At 64.8% G+C, this 19,502-nt stretch overlaps 1 protein-coding gene across 2 annotated transcripts; it reads right to left on the reverse strand.

Annotated features, from left to right (window-relative positions):
• Positions 1-1,193: 1,193 nt before the first annotated feature.
• Positions 1,194-19,352, reverse strand: ADSS1 (adenylosuccinate synthase 1). 2 transcript variants are annotated; one of them, XM_065871060.1, is made up of 13 exons: positions 19,088-19,352; positions 12,218-12,320; positions 8,824-8,886; positions 8,000-8,050; positions 7,706-7,772; positions 6,548-6,655; positions 6,370-6,451; positions 5,729-5,855; positions 5,125-5,279; positions 4,285-4,409; positions 2,708-2,805; positions 1,421-1,570; positions 1,194-1,348 (listed from the first exon to the last, which is right to left on the reverse strand). In XM_065871060.1, exons 1-13 carry the CDS (start codon positions 19,277-19,279, stop codon positions 1,296-1,298), a joined length of 1,374 nt encoding a protein of 457 aa, XP_065727132.1. In that variant the 5' UTR covers positions 19,280-19,352; the 3' UTR covers positions 1,194-1,295. The 2 variants fall into 2 exon arrangements, with proteins under 2 accessions (XP_065727132.1, XP_065727131.1); XM_065871059.1 differs by having other exon boundaries at positions 7,706-7,871; positions 19,088-19,279.
• Between the last annotated feature and the right edge of the window lie 150 nt (positions 19,353-19,502).

Raw genomic sequence — 19,502 nt, forward strand, 5'->3', positions numbered from 1 at the left:
GGTTGATGGCCCAAAGCGTGCATCCCTCTGTTGTAGCAGAATGGTCATCTGGTCAGGAGAAGCACAGTATCCCCGGGGGCAGGGAGAAGAGCTGGGGCCCACCTCCTCTTTCCTTAAGAACTCACCCTGCCTTCGGCCTCTCCCTTCGCCCCTCTTGCTCTGTCGAGGAAGGAAATAATTCTTGGGAAACGCCAAGATGAGCTTCTGCTGGCGCTTCTCACCTGTAGCCCTGCTGCCCGAGGAAGCTGGTCCGCACGCATGCCCCTGACATCTTTCAAACCACTGAAGGCTGTTCTCGGCACTCTTTGGAAAAGTTCGCTGGCAGGTGTGGAGCCACACACCCGATCTGTGGCCCTTTCACCCAACATGCTGTCACATGAGTTTGGGACTCCGTGGTGCAAGCTGGTGACACCGGACCCTGCGGAACTGCCCGGGGCCGGCAGGGCCCATGGGAAGCAAGCTGAGTTGGCAGCGGCCCAATGTCAGTGAACCCAGCTGGCATCCTCAGCTCTAAAAAGCTAGGATTTAGGGCTTCCCTGGTGGCGCAGTGGTTAAGAATCCACCTGCCAACCCAGGAGACACAAGTTCGAGCCCTGGTCTGGGAAGATCCCACATGCCGCGGAGCAACTAAGCCCGTGCGCCACAGCTACTGAGCCTGTGCTCTAGAGCCCGTGCGCCACAACTACTGAGCCCGTGTGCCTGTGCTCCGCAACAAGAGAAGCCACCGCAATGACAGGCCCGCGCACCGCAGCGAAGAGTAGCCCCCACTCGCCACAACTAGAGGAAGGCCGCGCACAGCAACGAAGACCCGACGCAGCCAAAAATAATAAATAAATAAATGAATCTATTAAAAAACAAAAGAAAATGTGTGTCACCCAGACTGCTGATGTGGCGAAGTGGCGCCTTCCAGCGTTCAAAAGTCAAAATGACGACGACAGAGTCAGAACAAAACATGCACTGCTCACTACCGTTCAGCGGCAGTCGGATTTGTTTATTACTAAATGGCTCCAACCGGGCATACAACCATGTGACAATTCACGTGCCATAAAAGGTCTCTGTTTTGAGCGCTTCGGCTCACTGGAAATAGCAGATTTTAAAATGTACCCAACACTGGTTTTCAGATGTTTCAAGCTGTAGAAATCAGTGGGTGGAGCTGAAGGCTTAAAGAGAAATACAAAAGTACAGAAAATGGTTTTCAAATCTCTGTCTGTGGCATTGGTTCTGCTGGCTGGGGAAAGGACGCTACTGTGGCCACTGGCGTGGGCGTGGCCTGACGGGATCGGCTCTGTCTTGGTCTAAAACAGCTGGATCATCGAATCTCTGGATTTGCCAACGCCAACCCATTTCACTGAAAGGGAAAGGGGAGGTTCAGCCCAGGGCACGGCGGGGAGAGGGGGCAGCCAGGGCTCAGGGCACCCACCTGCCACTCCAACGTGGTTCTCCACAAACCGGATATAGCTCTGGGCCTGCGGGGGCAGGTCCTCCCACTTCCTGGCGCCCGTAGTGTCCACCTTCCACCCAGGCAGCGTCTCATACTCCACCTCCACCTTCTGCAGAATCTCCTGGTTGGCTGGGGACACACAGGGCGGGGGTGAACCACGTGCTGTGGACAGTTGCTCGGCCACGGGGCCGGGACCCCCAGCCTGGGGTCCGCTTGCCCCAGGGCTCAGAGGCGGGAAAGGCAAGCCGCCCTGCTTGGTTTACTCAGGGGGTGGGGGTGGTTCTTGGACACTGGCTGTACCCCTTCCAGCCCAGGGGACATGCCACCCTGGACACGGACTCACTACGCACTCTGCTGCAACATCCACAGCGATCATCAGGGGAACTCTGAGGCCCCCGCTTGGAAATTCTAAGGGGGTCTAGGGTCCTGAAGGATCTATATCCCCCTCCTCAGGGCAGGGACCCCACTTGGCGGGGCCTCCAGGGCTACAGCAGACACCAGCCACCCCTTATCGTCAGAAGATGCTGCAAGGGGCCGTCCACTGCAAGGGCCCTGGATGCACTCCAAGTTCGAATGCTCCCCTGAGCCCTCTCGAAGCTCAGGGTCAGTAGGGCTGGGGCACACTGGCCGAGAGGACGCACGGGGCTCCCACAGCCGCCGGTGCTGGCGGGTGTACCCACGTGCTGGGGGTGGGGCAGCGGGGGTCAGCTCGCCCATGGCCACTGGTGAGGGTGGGGTCACGTGTCCCCGGTGCAGATGCACAAGTAACTGTGACCCCAGGAAAACAGCACTGCCTTTATGCTTTTTAAAAGAAAGGATGCTTCCTTGGTCACAGAAACTCCAGTTAGAAACTTAAGGAGTCTAACCAAAAATGTATGTTTTCTTAGGTCAAAGTCATCTTCCTATTATTTGCCCAGAGCTTTGAGCGTCCAGACCTGACGTCGGGTATTTCAGGTGAGTCCCCAGCTACCGGGAGGTGGGCCTTGACCCCAGGCTCCTGAGGGTCCCCCAGGGTCCCGGGGTCAGGCCGGTCCCTCTGAGCCCTTCCCAGACCATGGATGCCTGGCAACTGCCCCAAGGCCCGGCCAGGCCTCCCATCGGGGTGAGAACCTGCCACAGACAGAATCGGGATGAGTCTCCCAGACACGCACTGACCCCGCGTGTTCAACACGTACACCCTGTCCCCTCGCCCCAGAAACCACGGGTCACGTCTGTTCCCAGGTCCCGCGAGACAGGCCAAGGACAGGAAAGCCGCCATGCTCGCACCTGGGAAGTAGGGGATCCGCTTCCCGCTGAGCTTGTACGCGATGCCGACTTTAATCTCGTCCAGGACGTCCAGGATGTCCAGCTTCGTTAAGGCCAGCCTGTCCAAAACCACAGCGAGAAGCCGAGCGGCGCTCAGCTACGCCGTCATTTCTCCTGTCGGGTTCCACCCCTCGCTTCTCCTCTACTTGCCAGGAATCGAGAGGAGGATGGAAAAGGCCGCCTATGGCCAGGCTGGAACCCAGTTCCAGCCACCTGGCCCACCTGGCCCTGAGCACCCCACGGGGACCCCGATCTGGTGGCCTTGTCCTTTCTGCCCTTCTCACGGCCGCGTTGAGGGTCTGGGCATGTGAGCCTTGTGCTCGTCCATGCCCCTCTGACCCGGGAGACCCTGAGCCCGGGCCGAGACCACTGGTGCCCATGACGTCGTCCACCCCTGAGGGTCTCCCGCACCGTCCGCCCAGGGCCAGGGAGCCCGGGCTTCATGCAAGTTTCTCCCTTTCCTTTCCTCATCTCTGCACGGCCAGGCCTCAAGGGCCTCTGGGTGGGTGTCCCTGGGCTTCCCGAGCCCACGTGGGTCACCGTGCGCAGCGCCACTGCCCTGACCCGGGCTGGGCTGTTACCCTCGGGGCCCCGGGAGGCTGCATCTCCCCGTTTTGCACACAAGGACTGCGGGCCGGGGGCCTCGGACCCCGTGTCCTCGGCCACTTCGTCCCTGTGCCTCCCGCGGACGGACGGCCCCCACACACCGAGCGCGGCTGTGGTTAACTCGTGGGCCGTGCGCTGTGACAAGCGTGCACCTCGCACCCTGGCCCGTCTTTCTGGGGAGGAAGCAGGAAGTCCTCCGTTCGCATGAAGCCCCTCATTTCCCAGGGCAAGGTCTGAGCCGCCGGAACCACAACCATCACCAAGAGCAGCCCGGCTGCCTGGCTGGTCTCGGGGGCACTGTGGGGGGCCCGCCCTGCCCCCTGGGGGTACTGCTTCAGAGGAGGGGGGCTCCTGCTTCCGGCCCCCTCGGGGTCATCTTCCTGTCCACAGCCTCACAGACCGGGGCCCCAGAGCCGGGGGGACCTGCGGAGGCCCCCGAGGGGCTGTAAACCCAGCTGGCCGCTCTCCAGGACCAGTGCAGGCTGCGTCCCCACGGCCGCCTCTCTGCGGGGTCTCGCAAGCTTCAAGCGTCGCCTCTCCTGCCAGGGGTTTGTTCTGCCCCCTCCTTAGGAGCCCAGTGTCACCCTGGGGGTTTGGGGGAAGTGAAGCGATGGCGTTTGCCGCTGGCACAGCTCGTGCGGGAGCCCCAGCCCTGTCTGTGCTCAGGAGGACATGCACGGCTGGCCGCAGGGCCAGCTCCAAGGTGCCCCGCGTGGGCCTCCACGTCACCCCACTGTGGCCACGCCGTGGAGAAGGGTCTCCCTCGGGTGACATCACCCTGCGTGGGGAGGTGGTGGCCCTGAGCCCCGAGGCCCAGCTCCCCTGCTCCCATCGTGTCTGGGGACTCAGGGTCGGACCCCGGGGTGGGCGGACCCCGGGGTGGGCGGGCACCCAGTGGGCTCAGTAGCAGATGTGCCGGGAGTGCCACTTACGCGGTGAATCCGTTGACCATGTGGGCGTATCTGAGGGTCATCAGGTCCAGCCAGCCACAGCGCCTCTTCCTGCCCGTGGTCACGCCCCACTCGTGGCCGCGGCTCTGCAGCAGGTCACCGATCTCCTGCGTGGGGACAGAGAGGGCCCCGGTGCCACAGGAAAGGGAGCATGCGCGCGGCTGCCTGGCGCTCACAGCGCCTCCCCTGCCCTCCCCTCCGACCCCCCTGCAGCCCCTGACGATAACCCCCCACGCCTGCTTCCCTGGTCCCCGGCACACCTGCCCCAGCTGAGGCCCCCACGGGTAGGGCCGCGCCGACCAGCGCCTACTTCTTGGGCCTCGTGGGCAGGTGAGGGTGGATGGGCCTGGCCCTGCAGCTGAGCATCGGGCAGGTGTGTGTTTATTTCTCAGGGGTCCTATCCCTGTCCCTGCACCTCATTCAAGCCCCTTCCCACTCTGGCTCTCAGACATCTGCCCAGGACAAGAGTCTCGGGTGCTCGCCGGCCATGAGGGCACAAGGCCAGGTGAGAGGAAGGCCGGCGGTGTCCTGAGCTTCCAGAAACACCCACGAGGCTGGAGAGCAGCTTGCTGGGCGGGGTGGGGGCGGTGCTTCTGGCCCTGCTCTAGCTTGGCTGAGACCAAACCCAGGCGGGCTCAGGCCCCCAAGGACGAAGGTGGCCTGTGTCGCTGAGAATGGAGCAGAGACACAGCTCTCGGTGCCCTTCCCGAGCCGAGGGGCTCCACTGTGTACGGCCACGGCGCGGCAGCGTCCTGCACCTCATTAGCCTCCCCAGGCCCCTCCACCAGGCGCCCACGCGGTCCCGCGGGGCTGGGGACTCACGTTGATCTGCTCGGTGGGGAAGGCGCCGATGCCCACGCGTGTGGTGTAGGCCTTCACCACGCCGTAGACCTCGCCTATGTTCTGCGGGGGGATGCCCAGGCCGGTGCATACGCCGCCCACCGTGCAGTTGGATGACGTCACAAAGGGGTAGGTCCCTGTGAGACAGCCAGTCAGGCCCCCACCCCGCAGATCACCTGCGCCCAGGGGTCCCCCTTGGCAGGGTCTCTGGGGGGACCATCCCGGGGGAGTGGCCGGCACAGGGCGCGGTGGGTATGAGCTGGGGGGGGAGGGGAGGGAGAGGGTCGCTCGGGTTTGGACGGTGCGTGCCTCCCCTGCCTGCGCCTTGCGGCCTCGGTGCTGGTGTGTCCCTGGGTCAGGGACAGGGTGGACAGAAGCCCACGTTGGGCAGTTGGGGCCCTGCCGGTCTCTCTCGCCCTCCCTCCCTCCCCTCCAGCCCAGCTTCTCCCTTCTCCTCTCTCGGCTGAAGTTAGGGAAACGAGGGCAGTACGTTTCCGGGGCACGGCCGGCAGCGCGGCCATGGAGGGAGGCCGCACCACGCCTGTCTCTGAAAGGCGGGGTTTGTGGGGAAGTGGCCGGGACGTACCAAAGTCAATGTCGAGGAGGGCTGCGTTGGCGCCTTCCACGAGGATTTTCTTGGGGGCGCCGTGGAGCGCCTCGTACATGAAGTAAACGCCGTCTCGGACCATGGGTCGGATCCGCTCAGCGAAGCCCTGGGGGAAGGGGGAAGATGCAGGAACTAGGGTGTCCACCCAGCTCTGGCCTCCTCCCCACAGCCTCTCTTTTCCAGCAAATTCCCGCCCAGCGAGGGGCTCGGTCTGCAGGTGTCCCCGCTCGTCCCGCCCTGTCACATTTACAGCCCCAGACGAGGGTGGAGGAGCTGGGGTCCCAGCCCTGGAAACTTCCAGAAGGGCTCTGCGCTGACATCCTCCTGTCTCCCGCCTGCCCCTGCCCCAGACAGACAGGGTCGGCCTCTGTCCCCCAGCACATCTGGGGCAGTTTCCTCAGAGAGGAGGCGAGGGCCCAGGCCAGCAGGTGAGCCCCCGGTCTGCTGAGAAGACCGCCATGAGCACGGCTGGCCAGGAGGCGCCCACGGGAGGCCCGCAGCCCCCAAGCCCAGGCGACCTGTGATAACGCGACAGGTGCACTGCACGAATGTGCACGGACGGTCGGTGGGACGCGGACCCTCGGCGGGGTCGGCCCTGACGCCGAGGTGCCCGGCTGTACCTTGAGCCTTTTGAGTTGACCTTCAACGTCTATTTCCAAAGTGGGGAACATGGACTGGTGCTGATGGGCTAGATTCTTGAACCTGCAGAAGCGACAATGACTGAGACCCCCGGCTCCCTGGAGCCCTGCGCCCACCTCCCTGGCCAGGCTCCCCTGGGGTCACGGACAGGTCAGGTACCGGGTGGAGAATTCGTCAAAGTCTGACAGGAGGTCACAGATACGGAGGCCCGTGCGGGCCGCTTTGGATGAGTAGGCCGGTCCAATCCCCTTCCTGGTGGTGCCGATGCTAAAAGACAGGCCACAGGCTGTGAACTCGGGTCGCCCAGGCCAGCCTGCCCGGGGCCTGGGGGAGGAGCCTGGGAATGCGGGTTCCCTGGCCAGCCCCTCAGGCCTCAGTTTCCAGCCCCAGAAATCAAGGTCGAGCTGGGTGGCATCTGAGGGTCTCTCCCGGCAGCAGCACCCGGGGGTCTGGGACGGCCATGAGAACCACGGGACATCTCACGGGGCCAGCTTCCAGGGACCCGGGGCTGTGGTGGTGGCACCGGGTCTGAGTCCCAGCCCTGACCCTCCCCTACCCACCTCTGAGGCCCAGTGCCCAGTGGTGCCCTCCCCGGCCTGTCTGCCTTCTGCCCTGGCTTCCCTCTCGCCTGGCACGGAGGCTGCTGCTCCGGGACTGGAACCCAGCTGTGCCCATCCTCTACCCTCTGCCCGCCACAGCCCAGCCAGGCTCAGCATTGCCACCTGCATGTGGCCAAGCCCTGTGTGTGTGCGTGCATGTTTGTGGGTGCATATGCTCCTACGGGAGCGTGTGCCGTGTGTGGTGCAAGCACATTTGTGTGCAGACACGCGTGCACCGGTGTGTGTGTGTGTGTGGTACATACATGTGTATGTACGTGTGCGCTTGTGGACGCGTGTGTGCACGTGTGTGTGAGAGGCAGTACTCTGGCCTGCTGCATCCCGGTCCCGGCTTTGAGAACCGTCCCCGGCCCCTTCTAACAAATATCTCTGGAGAACCAGTGAACGGCCACCGAGAGCTGGTGGGCAGGACGGGGTGCCGTGACGGAGCTATGGTCAAGGCTGGCTTGCGATCCCAGCAGGGGTGGGGGGCGCAGCAGGCGACAGACAGCACGGGCACTCCGCGGGGTGGAGGCCGGGGAGGACGGCGCGGCCCCGGGGAGAGGCGGCTCACTTGGGCTTCAGGGCCAGCGAGGCCTGGGGTGAACCGACGGGCACCGTCCTCGGGGGCTTCGGGTGGACGCACGCTCCCCACCCCACACGCCCCCAGCTCTCCATCCATGGACTCGAGGGCCATGAGCTGAGCACACGCGCTACTCACTTCTTGCCCTCCTGGGCCTGCCTCTGCACCTCCTGGAGCCCATCCACCGCCTGGTGAAAATCGAACACTGCCGGCCGGGCCAGCGGGGGCGCCACGAGCGGGAGAGACAGACGGTTACAGGGCCTCCGGGGATGCACTGGGGTCCCCCGGGCCTCAATCTCCCCATCTGCCAGTGGGGGCAGTGATCCCGACCTGGCACCCCCGGAAGCCCTTGGAGAAGGCCTGGGGAAGCCCCAGGCCATGGTGGGGATGGGGGCGTCATTCACAGGCGGGCAGGGAGGGCCTGAGACTCACCGAGGTGGGCCCGGTCAGAGAGGATGAGCCTCTTCTCCCAGTCCTTCAGGCCTGCGGACACGGCACGTGGTTGGCCACAGGCCACAGAGTCACCTCCAGTCAGCGGCGGGCCCTCCCCATGGTGGCCTCTCTGGGGGGGAGTCCTGGGCCCTCCCCCCAGGGACGTCCACCCACGTGCCCACGGGCGAGCCTGTCTCCCTGTGGGGTCTCCGTCCCGGCACCTCCAGGTGCCCACGTCCCAGGGCCAGGGTCCCACTCGCTCTTTTCATGCCTGCGCTGAGCCCTGAGGCTGAGGCTATGCTTCCTCCACGGCATCTCAGGGCTGCTGTGTCATCATCTTGCCTCTAAACAGCCACTGAGGTCCCACTTGCCCAGATGCCTGGCTGGTGGCCTCGGTCACTGCCTGCCAGCCTCCTGCCCCTGAACAGCCCCCAGAGACCACATTCTTCCCTGCTTGCATGGTCGGTCCAATGGTCCCCAGTCTCAGCCGGACATCAGGGACATATTCCAGGTTCCAGGGCTCCTTCCTGGACAGCCTGGTCTTTATCTCCCAGTGCCACCTGTCCCCAGTGTCACGAAAGCTCCCCTGTGACACTGAGGCTGTGGCCTGGAGCCAGAGTTTGGGGCCGCTGGACTGCCCGCTCCCGGCTTCCTGTACAGGCAGAGCCAGCAGGCCCAGGCAGGGGGCCAGCCGTGGAAGCCGCCCCACCTGCCCACCTGCCGCCGCCCTCAGGAGAAACCACATGGCGAGCCACCCGGCAACTTGGCCGCTGGGAACATGCACATGTCCTGGGCGGGGCGGGTCTGCGGGGACACGGGCCTACCTTTCTTCTCATTCTTTTCTGCTTCTTCGAACAAGCCTGGTAAGTGGACAACCACTCCGTTGCCTGCAACACAGACACAAGACTGAATCGCATCACGGACGCGGGGGCCTTACGTTTAAAACAGCACGGGGACTTCCCTGGAGGTCCAGCGGTTAAGACTTCACCTTCCAATGCAGGGGGTGCGGGTTCAATCCCTGGTCGGGGAGCTAAGATCCCACATGCTTCATAACCAAAAAACCAAAACATAAAACAGAAGCAATACTATTAACAAGTTCAATAAAGACTTTAAAAGTGGGACTTCCCTGGTGGCGCAGTGGTTAAGAATCCGCCTGCTGATGCAGGGGACACGGGTTCGTGCCCCGGTCCGGGAAGATCCCACATGCCGCGGAGCGGCTGGGCCCGTGAGCCATGGCCGCTGAGCCTGCGCGTCCGGAGCCTGTGCTCCGCAACGGGAGAGGCCGCAGCAGTGAGAGGCCCGCGTACCGCAAAAAAAAAAAAAAAAAAAAAAAAGACTTTAAAAGTGGTCCACGTAAAAAAAAAAATCTAAAAACAAAAACAGGGGCTTCCCTGGTGGCCTAGTGGTTAAGAATCCACCTGCCAACACAGGGGACACGGGTTCAATCCCTGGTCTGGGAAGATCCCACATGCCGTGGAGCAACTAAGCCCGTGCGCCACAACTACTGAGCCTGCACTCTAGAGACCGCAAGTCACAACTACTGAGCCCACGCACCACAACTACTGAAGCCTGCACTCTAGAGACCGCAAGTCACAACTACTGAGCCCACGCACCACAACTACTGAAGCCTGCACTCTAGAGACCGCAAGTCACAACTACTGAGCCCACGCACCACAACTACTGAAGCCTGCGCGCCTAGAGCCCTCGCTCCGCAACAAGAGAAGCCACCGCGATGAGAAGCCCACGCACCGCAACGAAGAGCAGCGCCCGCTCGCCGCAACTAGAGGAAGCCTGCGCACAGCAGTGAAGACCCAACACAGCCAAAAATAAATTAATTTCAAAAATAAAATAGCCTATTTTTAAAATAAATAAATAAAAACAAAAACAGCATGAAATTCGCGCTCCCACATTCATTGCAGCATCGTTCAAAACAGCTAAGATGGGGAAGCAACCCAGGCGTCCATCAACAGACGGATGTGGTTCATCCACATGATAGGATATTATCCAGCCTTAAAAAGGAAGGTAATTCTGACACAGGTGGTAACATGGATGAGCTTCGAGGACAGTATATAAAGTGAAATAAGCCAGACGCTGAAGGACACATTCTGTGTGATCCACGTGTATGAGGTCCATAGAGAAGTCACACTCATGGAGACGGGGCAGGGGCTGGAGAGGGAAAGGGGGCTTGACTATGCGACGGGGACAGAGTCTCTGTTCAGGGAGATGACACGGCGCTGCAGACAGATGCTGGTGAAGCCTGCACACCGTGAATGCGCTGAACGCTGCCGAACCGTACGATTAGAAATGGCGAAGAGGGTCAGTTTATGTCACGTACGTTTTATCACAATAAAGAAAACGGCCAAAACAAAACAAAAGCCGTCGTGAAGCATTTACGGAGGCGGCAGATCAGTGGTGGGAGGGGGTGGGGGGGGGGGAGGAGAAACTCCTCAGGGGAGGAAAATGTTCTAGAACTGGATCGTGATGGATGTAGTCGTACCCTCCAGGGGTGAACTTCATGGTACGTAAATTATACCTCAATAAAGCTGTTATGTTTCATTTAAGTGGCATAGAAATGGGAAAGCAGGAGGTGCGGAGAAATGCAGCCTCCAGCCGTTCCTGGGACCCAAGCAGGGCCTCGGGGGAGCCACGCTTCCCCATCCACGTAAAACTAAAGTAGGGTCTACAGAGGGCGGAGGTTGAGGCCAGGGAAGGAAGGCGCTCACCAAGGTCATGAGGTCACCGTGGGCCCAGGATAAAGCCAACGCTGGCCCCTTCCTCTAAGACCAAAACCAGCTGGGCAGGGCCCCCGCTGCCTTCCTGGGAGGAGCCCGTCCCCTGAGCACCAAGATTGGCCGAGGGAGATGGGTCATGGGTCCAGACGGGGGTGACTCAGAGACGAGACGATGCAAGCCACGCGGAGCACAAAAGGTCACCTAAATGCCAGGAGTCCTGAAATGACCACGAGGCTGGGCCTGGGGCAGTGACCCGGGCTGGGGGGCAGCTGTGTGAGCGCCAGCCCGTTCTTCCCTCGCTAAGGGGCTTCCCTTGCCGTCGCCGTCTGGCCGTGCTGACCGCCAAGCTGAGCCCTCGCCCGTGCTCCCCGGTGACTGCTGGCCCCCACCCAGCCCCAGCTCCTCGGAAACCGGGCAGAGCGCCCCCTGGTCGAGCGGTGCCTCCTTGGCCTCGTTTCCCTCCCAGAGGGGCCTGGGGCCCAGCAACCGAGGCTGGCGCTGAGCAGCTTCCTGCAGCAAAGCCCCAGCCCCTGGGCGTGGGGTGCCGGGTGAGCGGCGTCCTCGCTGCCCTGTCCTCACACGGCGGAGGCTCCGGGAGACCCTTTCCTCCTGCTCAGCCTGACTGCCCACCGCCCTGCGGCCCCTCTGCCGCCGTGTCCCTGGGCCCACGCACAGGGCCAGACCCCCTACCACCGCCGGGCACACACCTGCCGCGCCACCCCGGCTTCCCAGCCTCCCAGCCAGCGAGCGGGCGGGGCAGATAAGTCACGAGTGTGGGCCTGCCCAGGCGTGGAAAGAGCCAGAAGGAAAAGTACCAGAAGCTGCCAGAGCGTGTCCCATGGGGGGTGGGCAGCAGAAGGCAATGGGAAGGGGCCGAGGGGAGGCGCCCGCAGAGGGGCCCGAGCAGGCCAGGAACAGCTTCCCTGCACAGACCCATCTCCAGCGACGCGGCAGGGGGCCAGGCCCGACCCCGCGCGCACGCTCACTTAAGGACACGCACGCACGCACGCGCTCACACTCACGCACCGTCGCACGCAGACTCCTACACGTGCACACTCGCACGTGCGCTCACTCACGGACAGGCACACAGGCCTGTACACACACACTGCGGGAGTCTGAGCGCTCAGAGGGGCCTCCTGCACTCTCCCTCCCTCTGGACCAGGCTGGGTGGGGTCCTGGGCTCTGGGAGGGGCTCTGAGGACAGGTCCTGGGTCAGAGGCCTCTGCGAGGGCTCCCGCTTGAGGCGGGGACCTCGGACCTTGAACCTCCCGGCCCAGGGCTGAGGCCCGGCTGAGGTTATTCCCTCCTGGCCAGGAGCACCTGGTCCTCACGCTGGGCAGGGCCGGGGGGACGGGGGTCCAGCCCAGCTCTCCGGCTGCGTCCAGGCCTCACACCGGGCCCTTGGGCTGGATGACGTCCCGGGTCTCTCCTGCTCACACACTCAGGATCCCAGGCTGGGGCGGGGCGGGGCGGGGCGGGCACTCACCAATGAAGGACATGGCCTTGGTGTTGATGATGCCGCTGGGTAGCAGATGGAAGTCATACTCCTTGCCGTCCACCACCACGGTGTGGCCAGCATTGTTGCCCCCCTGGGAACAGAAAACAAACTGGCTCAGCATCCAGGAGCCCAGGGGCCTGGACCCACCCTGGGAAGGCCTGCCCGGCAACCGGCTTCACTCCAGGCAGCTCTGAACGCAGGCGCTCAGGAGTGCCCTCTGGGCTGCCCGGGGTGGTGGTCCTGTCCCCCAAGGAGTGTGAGGTGCCGTCCATGCTTGGACTTGGGGAGTTTGGTCCAGTGGTCGGCTCTGATGCACATCTGGGGTGCTGGCTTAGGGCCCTGCTCCTGGGATGGGGAGAAGGGGCCTGGCCAGGGGACCGGGTCCAAGAGAAGGGCTGGCCCACACCCAGGACCGTCACGTGCCATTGCTCCAGGGAGGCTGGCTAGTGCAGCCCCGAAGCTGCGGACACACTCAGAGCCCTGCCTGCCCTGCCCATGAGTCCCTCTGGGGGTTCGTCCTCTGATGCAGGAATAAGGGGGCCCAACCATCCCGGGAAGCAAACCCAGGCCCCCATGGCCCTTGCTGCCACACAGCCCGAGCTCCGGGGAAGCAGAGGGCAGGCCAGGTAGCACAGCCCTTCTGGGGCCGGGTGAGGGGACTGGGTGCTGGCATGGGCCAGCAGGGACCCTCCCTGGGGCCTGTGTCTCCCATCTAAGAATAAAGAGGGAAAAACCACTCTGCGGCTGTCGGGGCTGAGTCGGGGGAGCCAGGGGAAGGCCCTGCCCTTGAGGGGCACCGGTCTCCAGTTCCAGTTCCGGCCACTAGCGGACAGCGTGGGCCCCAGCACGTGGGTCCCCAGAGCCAGTGAGCAGGGCCCAGGGAGGGGCACGTTCCGGCTGGTGCCAGAGGCTGTGGGCCTGCTCTGTGGGGCCCTCTCTGTCCCCAGAGCCTCGGAGCCCAGCCCAGCTCCACCTTCCCGGCTGAATCTCTTGCAGAAGCACACGCCTGTCTGCGGAGGCTCTCCACGGCTGGGCCTCCATCCTCCACGCCCCGCTGTCCTCCAGCCTTGTGGAGGCGGCCGTGGCTGCTGGCTGTGAGGGCTTCAGCCCCGCCTCCGCAGGGCCCGGCAGGGTGGGGCTCCCCCGATACGAGGCCTCTCCTCCCCCCCGTGCAGGCAGGGCTGAATGAGGGCGGCCCCCTCCCGCCGGGAGCACCTACTCCTCAGCCTGGGGATGGATGAAACTTACACGTCTCCCGGGCCCCCCCACCGAGATGGCCCAGGCTGGGGGCGCAGGCGCCAGGAGACCCGGCCAGGGCCTCTTCCCCCTGGACCTCACCGTACCCCCGGGTAATTTAAGAAGCGGGGCCAGAGCCCAACGTCACCCACGATACCCCCTTCGCCCTGGGGCTCGGCCGCGATCTGTGCCAGACGGCCCCACCACGGCCCGGCTAGCAGCCCCTTCCACGGGGGTCCCTACACACCCTAGCGTTCCACTTGTCAAACGCACGCGGGGAGGCCTGTCTGGCCTGACACGGGGGTTGGGGGACTGGGGTGGGTTTGCCTCTAATTGACTCCTGGGGTCGCTGGGATGCTGCTGCACCTCCCTGAGGCCCTGCTGCGCGATGGCGCTGGCTCTCCCGGCTCAGCCGCCCCCCGAAGGCCCACAACGGCTGGAGGCCAGACTGCCGCCTCCCCAGGTGCCCCGAGCCAGGTGGTTGGCTGCGGGAACTGAGCGCAGGCTCTGAACAAATGACGCGGAAAGCAGAAGGACAAAGGGCACGACAGGGGGGGCTGGGGGCCAAGGAGGGGGTGCCCTGTGAGCAAGGGCGGGCAGGCGGTGTCAGGCCATGGGGGGCTCGGATGCAGACTGTGCTGGGGGGTGAACTGGGGGGGGCCGCCACGGAGGGAGACAGGGAAGGGAGCTGATGCTGACGAGGTGTGGGGGGCAGGGGAGTAGGGCGGTGGGCTCGGCCTTGACCATCTGAGTCACCGTGACTGATGGGCCCCGGGTTTGGGGGTCAACTGTGCCCCCCCCGAGACTTCTGTCCTTGCTCTGCCCTTGCCTCAGTACACGTGCAGCGAGCCCCCTCACGTGAGGTTCTCCGCGGAGTTCACACCCAGGGTCAGGTTTCCCACTGTAGGTGAGTCAGCCCACGGTGCGTGGCCTCCTTTGACAGATGGGTAAACTGAGGTCCCAAGAAAGGAGTTTGCAGCAGAGCCCAAGCTAGACCAGATGGCAGCTTGCAGACGCTCTCCCCGTATGCCAGACATCCCCCCCCAGCCGCATCCTGCCTGCCTTGGTGGGGGTCCAGACGGCCCGCCTCCCTCCCCTGCTCTCGAGTGCCCAGTGCCAACGCCAGCTGGCCTGAGCACACATCACATTTGTTTGGGGTAAACACCAGCGCCTAGGAACAGGCGCAGGCCACTGTGGGCCTGTGGGAGGCAGGTGGCCCTGCCGGCTGCGAGGCCCAGGCGTCAGGTCACAGTCCGCTTGCAGGGCCGTGAGCCAGCCCTGGACGCTGAGCCCGGGGTCTGCTGCCCCGCAGGGCGTACCTCCCAGCAGCTCTGCAGAGGTCCAGGTGACTGCTGCCAGGTGACCAGAGAGACCCCCGTCTGCCCTCTCCTGGCCGCACAGTCAGGGGTGAGGTCGGGGCAGGGACACCCCACCTGCCCTCCTAAGGCTCCAGCCCCGCAGGCCCAGCCCAGCGGCCTCTGCAGGGCCTTCGTTCCTGGGTGGGCAGGTTCTGGAAGCTCCATGCCCGGGGCCCCGCAAGCGTGACTGGAGCTGGCCTCACCCCTCTTCCGTGTCCCAGGGGGACCCTCAGGGCTCTGCCAGCCTCCAGGTTCTCCACTCCGTGATGCAGCTTTGGGTCAGGCACAGCTCTGAGTGCCCAGGGATGCTGAAGCCACCCCTGTGGCCTGGCCGGTTACTCAAACTCCCTGGTGGGCGCTCCTGCCTGTTGCTTCCCTGGCCGCAGGGATCTAAGAAAGGGCGGCTCTCTCGCTCAGGGACACAGGAACGGGGCCAAGGCCAACCCACTGGGGTACCTGACCAGCCCCGACGCCCCTGCCTCTGCCGGTGTCCTTCCAGCCCACCCTCCCCCCACCCACTCTGGGGAAGAGACAAAGGCGGCAGAGGTTGAGCGCGGGGGACAGTGTCTCAGAGGCCATGAAGCTGCTCCCATGCCGCAGGGTGTGGCCACGGGCCGGGGAGGAGGCCTCTGGGCAGCGGCAGGAGCTGCGGGTGTTATCAGGGGCGGGTGCAGCGGGCAGCAAGGGGCCGGCTCTCCGCTGGAGACCCTCGTGAACCGGCCCCACCCCCAGCAGGGTCGGTGAAACCATGGAGTGCACGCACCCAGGCCGCCCTCAGCTCCCTCTGTCTGCTCTGCTGGCGGGCTCCTGCCGTTCATTTGTTCACCCACTCATTCACTCATCCCAAACTGAGCTACTCTGTCCCATGAGGCACTGGGGTGAGGCCTGGAGAGAGGAGGCCGCGGGCTCCACGTGGATGTTCCCACAGCCACGAGGGACTGGGCGACCCTGTGGAGGCCCTCCTCCTGGAGCACTGCTGGGGGGCCGGTGTCATTGGAGGGTGTACATGTGGAAGGGGGGCTGCTTCTGGAACAACACCAGGTATCTTCCCCACTCTCCCTCCCCCTCGGAGGCTCCTGGTCTAGCCTGGGGCTCCAGGTGAGGCATTTCCCAGTTGCCCTCGCAGGGAGAGGGGACCCAGAGCACCAACAAGCCGCAGGACGCGGCCCCCAACGAGTGAGACCACCGTGCCCATCGCCACAGCTCCCTGGGGACTGACGGTGGCGCTCCCCCAGGGAAACCCGCCCGCGCCCTTGTGCCAAGCCAAGCTGTCTTACTGCCCTTGGAAGGAGGGGAATCTGAAACCCTGCCCAGTGCCTGCGAAGGCCTTGGGGTCCTGGGCGGGGGCCCAAAGCCTGATGAAGGCAACTCTGGGAATGGAAGGAGGGCTGGCACCGAGGCCTGACGGCCAGGCCAGGTGTATGAGCTCTTAGGCTCCTATCTGGACCACAGAGGCGGGGGGGAGGGGGGGGGGCGGGCGGAGGGGGATGGCAAACAGCAGGAAGGACGCTCAGCAGACATCGAAAGTCGGAAAGCTGGAGCCCAGAGGAGGGGCGGGGACTCCCAGGGAGCGAGCGGAGCCCTCGGCCGCTGTTTGTGCAAAGAGCAGAGGGGGTATGAGGCGCCAGCGCGGGGAGGCCGCTGATGGATGGGCTCTGGGGTCTCTGCCGCGGCGGTACGGCAGGAGCTGAACCAGAGAGAGGAAAGGGGGAGGCTGCGCGGCCATCCCTGAGCCCAGGGGGCTGGGCTGCGAATGAGGAGAGAAGGGAGCCAGCCCTGGGGCAGACCGGGGACCCAGGCTGCAGAAGGGCTGCTGCTGGTGAAGGGCAGGGCTGCGCACCCTCCATTCGGGGAGAGGGGAGGCTGCCAGGAAAGGGGGCCTAGAGTCAAAGAAAACAGCAGGAGGGGCCTAAGGCCTGAGCCTCTGGACCGTAAGGAAGGTCTTGGGGGTCTTGGGGTGCTTGCTGACCACACGCCCCAAACCACTGAGATGGGAAGAAACGAGGATGGCCGCTGGGGGCATGGGGGGCTCTGGGCAGGAGGAAAGTGAGTCCAGGTGAGCCAGGTGGACAAAGGCCACCAAAGGGCTTCCCACTTGTACCAGAGCCAAGACGGAAGACAGGCCTGCTGCTGGCAGAGGGTGAGCAGAGGCGAGACCAGAGCCGGGGCCCAGGGCAGCCATGGGGGCAGCGGCTGCCGCTCAGGATGGCCCCAGGCCCAGGTGACAGGCCAGGGGACCCTTCCGGCCACTGGGGCCAGCTGGCTTCAGCCCTTCTAGGCGGCCACCCAGACGGGCCCCAGCCCAGCCCAGCCCAGCCCGCCAACAGCTTCCCTGGCCCCTTGCTCCCGAGCTCGGACCAGCTCCTGGGGTCAAGGTGCAGTGTGAAGGCTAAGACCCTGGGCTTCACGCATACACGCTCTAAGTAAAAGCAGCCTTCCTGGGGCATGGGCTGGACCCTCCCCGTGCCAGCCCCTGACGCCCAGCGCTGTTGCCATGCGGGTGTGGCACACGTGAGGGCCCGTAAGTGCTACTTATTCCAAATGCTCAACTCCTCTGAGGCCCCGCCTCACCAGCTTGTTTGGAGGCTGGAGAGGAGAAACCCCAGTGGGCTCCTAGGACAGCTGGGAATTATTCCCACATGTTGCAGAGCAGAGGCCTGCAGGTGGAAATGTACTGATGTCAGTTGGAGAATATGGGTGGGGGAGAGGGTGACTAGGGGGCCCCCCAGGCGGTTGGGGGGTCCAGCCTGCTCTGCCCTTGGCTGGTCCTGTCCAGCGATGGAAGAGGGCAGGGCCTGGCCTGCTGCCCCAGGTGGTAGAGCAGGGAGGGCCTCCTTCCAGAACCATCTCCACAGCCAGGACATCCCGGTGGCTTCAAGACGAGGGCTCTCACGGGTTCCTGCAAAGCCCCGAGGTCACTTCGAGGAGGGGAGACGGCCACAGGCAGGTGGGCGAGGCTGACCAGAGCTGGCAGGTCACACGGAGGGCCCTGGGCAACATTGCTGGAGCAGACAGGCCCCAGGAGGGGATGCCCTGAGCTGGGGAGGGAGGAGAGGGGGCATGGACCACGCGCCCGGCTGCAGGGTCCAGGCGAGAGGCGCTGACTTGCTCGCCGTGGCTTAGGGCAGAGAGAGGGTGGGAGACTTCTCGCCACCCCAGGAAGCACCTTCCAGGAACCCACTGTCTGCGTCAGGCAGGAGTGGTCCGGATGGCAGCGTCTTCCCCAGGCCCGGCACGTTGGTCTCCCCTGGGGCACCGGAGCCCCAGGCCGCCTGGCGGGAGCTCAGGAATGAGGCCACAGAGCCAGGGAGGAGGAGCTCGGAGGGCGCCCCTTCCTTACTTTTGGCAGCGTTCCCGCCCGTGGCTGCAAACCCTGGCAGCGCCAATGCACACACCCCAAAGCTGACCCCTCTGCACCCCGAGCTGTAGGTCAGCCCATGGCAGCAAGCATGGCACGGGGCCCCAAGGGACTGCCCGGTGGCAGTCAGGACAGATGGGGTGCAGAGAGCAGCCCGCAGCCGGCAGAGGCCCCGCCCCTCAGGGGACGGAGCTTGTGTCTGGCCTCCTGGCTGGCACTGCCAGCCACGGGGTCGCCCCCGGCCGTAAGTCCGAGGCTCCCCGCTCTCTTCCTTGTTCCTGCTCTGCCTGCCTTCAGGACCTGGCCCTCTGTCCTGCCCTGGCCTCTGCCTCTGCTTGGCTGACCCTCCAGGGCCACCCCTCTTAGAGGGGCCTTGCTGGCTCCCACTCTGGGCTCTGGGCACTCTGCCTCCTCGGCGTGCACTGACCCCTTGTGGTCAGCCAGCCCTGTCCCAGACCCAGACAGAAACAGGAAGGGAGGGTGTCTCCGTGGCCCTCAAACCACTGGGAAGCTGGGGTCCCTGCCCCCACACTGCAGGGCCCAGTGTCACACCCACGGCACACCCCACCCCCTGAGGATCCGGTGTCCCCAACTCAGCGACTTGTATTTATAGCTCTGCCCCTGGCCCACTGCCCTGGGGGGTGGGGCTGGTGGGGAAGGCGGGGTCCCTGGGGGAGGCAGTGGGGGAGGGAAGCGTGTGCTCCCATGAGTGGCAGGGGCCTGTGAGTGGGTGGTGTGTGCGTGTGAGTGGGCGGGGTGTCCCGGGAGGGGAGGCGTCCAAGAGGCGTGTCCCAGGAGGGCTGGAGGGCAGGGAGGACAGGGTCCGTCTGGGTCCGAGGGGAGGGGAGGGGAGGGGAGGGGGGCTCGCTGGGCGGGTGGGGGAGGGACCCGGCGTCCGGCCCGCACCTGGAAGCGGCTGATGATGTCGGCGTCCGTGGCCAGCAGGTCCACCACCTTGCCTTTGCCCTCGTCCCCCCACTGCGCGCCCAGCACCACGGTCACCCGGGAGCCGGTGGTCGCCGCCTCGTGCTGCAGCCGCCCCCGCTTGACGCCGCCTGCGGCGGGGGGCCGGTCGTTGGAGGCTCGGGTCCCCGACATGCTGGCTCAACTCTTCCGCTGCGCTGGGCCGCCCGAAAGCCCGCCGCACCCGTCCGCCGCGCCATTAAAAGGAACCGGCCGGGGGCGGGGGGCGGGGCCGGGGGCGGGCTCTCGGGCGCCGTGACGCGCCGCCGTGACCTCCAGGCCGCCGGGTCCCGCCCCCGCAACCACCCGGAACAGGGTGGGGCCGCGGGCCGGGCCAGGGTTTGGGGGGCGCAAGGCC

Source organism: Phocoena phocoena, chromosome 2, assembly GCF_963924675.1.
Source record: "Phocoena phocoena chromosome 2, mPhoPho1.1, whole genome shotgun sequence".
In the NCBI taxonomy this organism is placed as follows: domain Eukaryota; kingdom Metazoa; phylum Chordata; class Mammalia; order Artiodactyla; family Phocoenidae; genus Phocoena; species Phocoena phocoena.

What these genes read in the sequence shown, in the direction of transcription:
- ADSS1 (XM_065871059.1), bottom strand. Translation starts at nt 19,279, where the DNA reads ATGTCGGGGACCCGAGCCTCCAACGACCGGCCCCCCGCCGCAGGCGGC. An exon ending in CTCTGACCGGGCCCACCTCG is followed by an intron (nt 7,872 to 7,999) that starts GTGAGTCTCAGG and finishes CCCCACTGGCAG; the next exon opens with ATGGGGAGATTGAGGCCCGG. An exon ending in ATGGTCAACGGATTCACCGC is followed by an intron (nt 2,806 to 4,284) that starts GTAAGTGGCACT and finishes GGTTTTGGACAG; the next exon opens with GCTGGCCTTAACGAAGCTGG.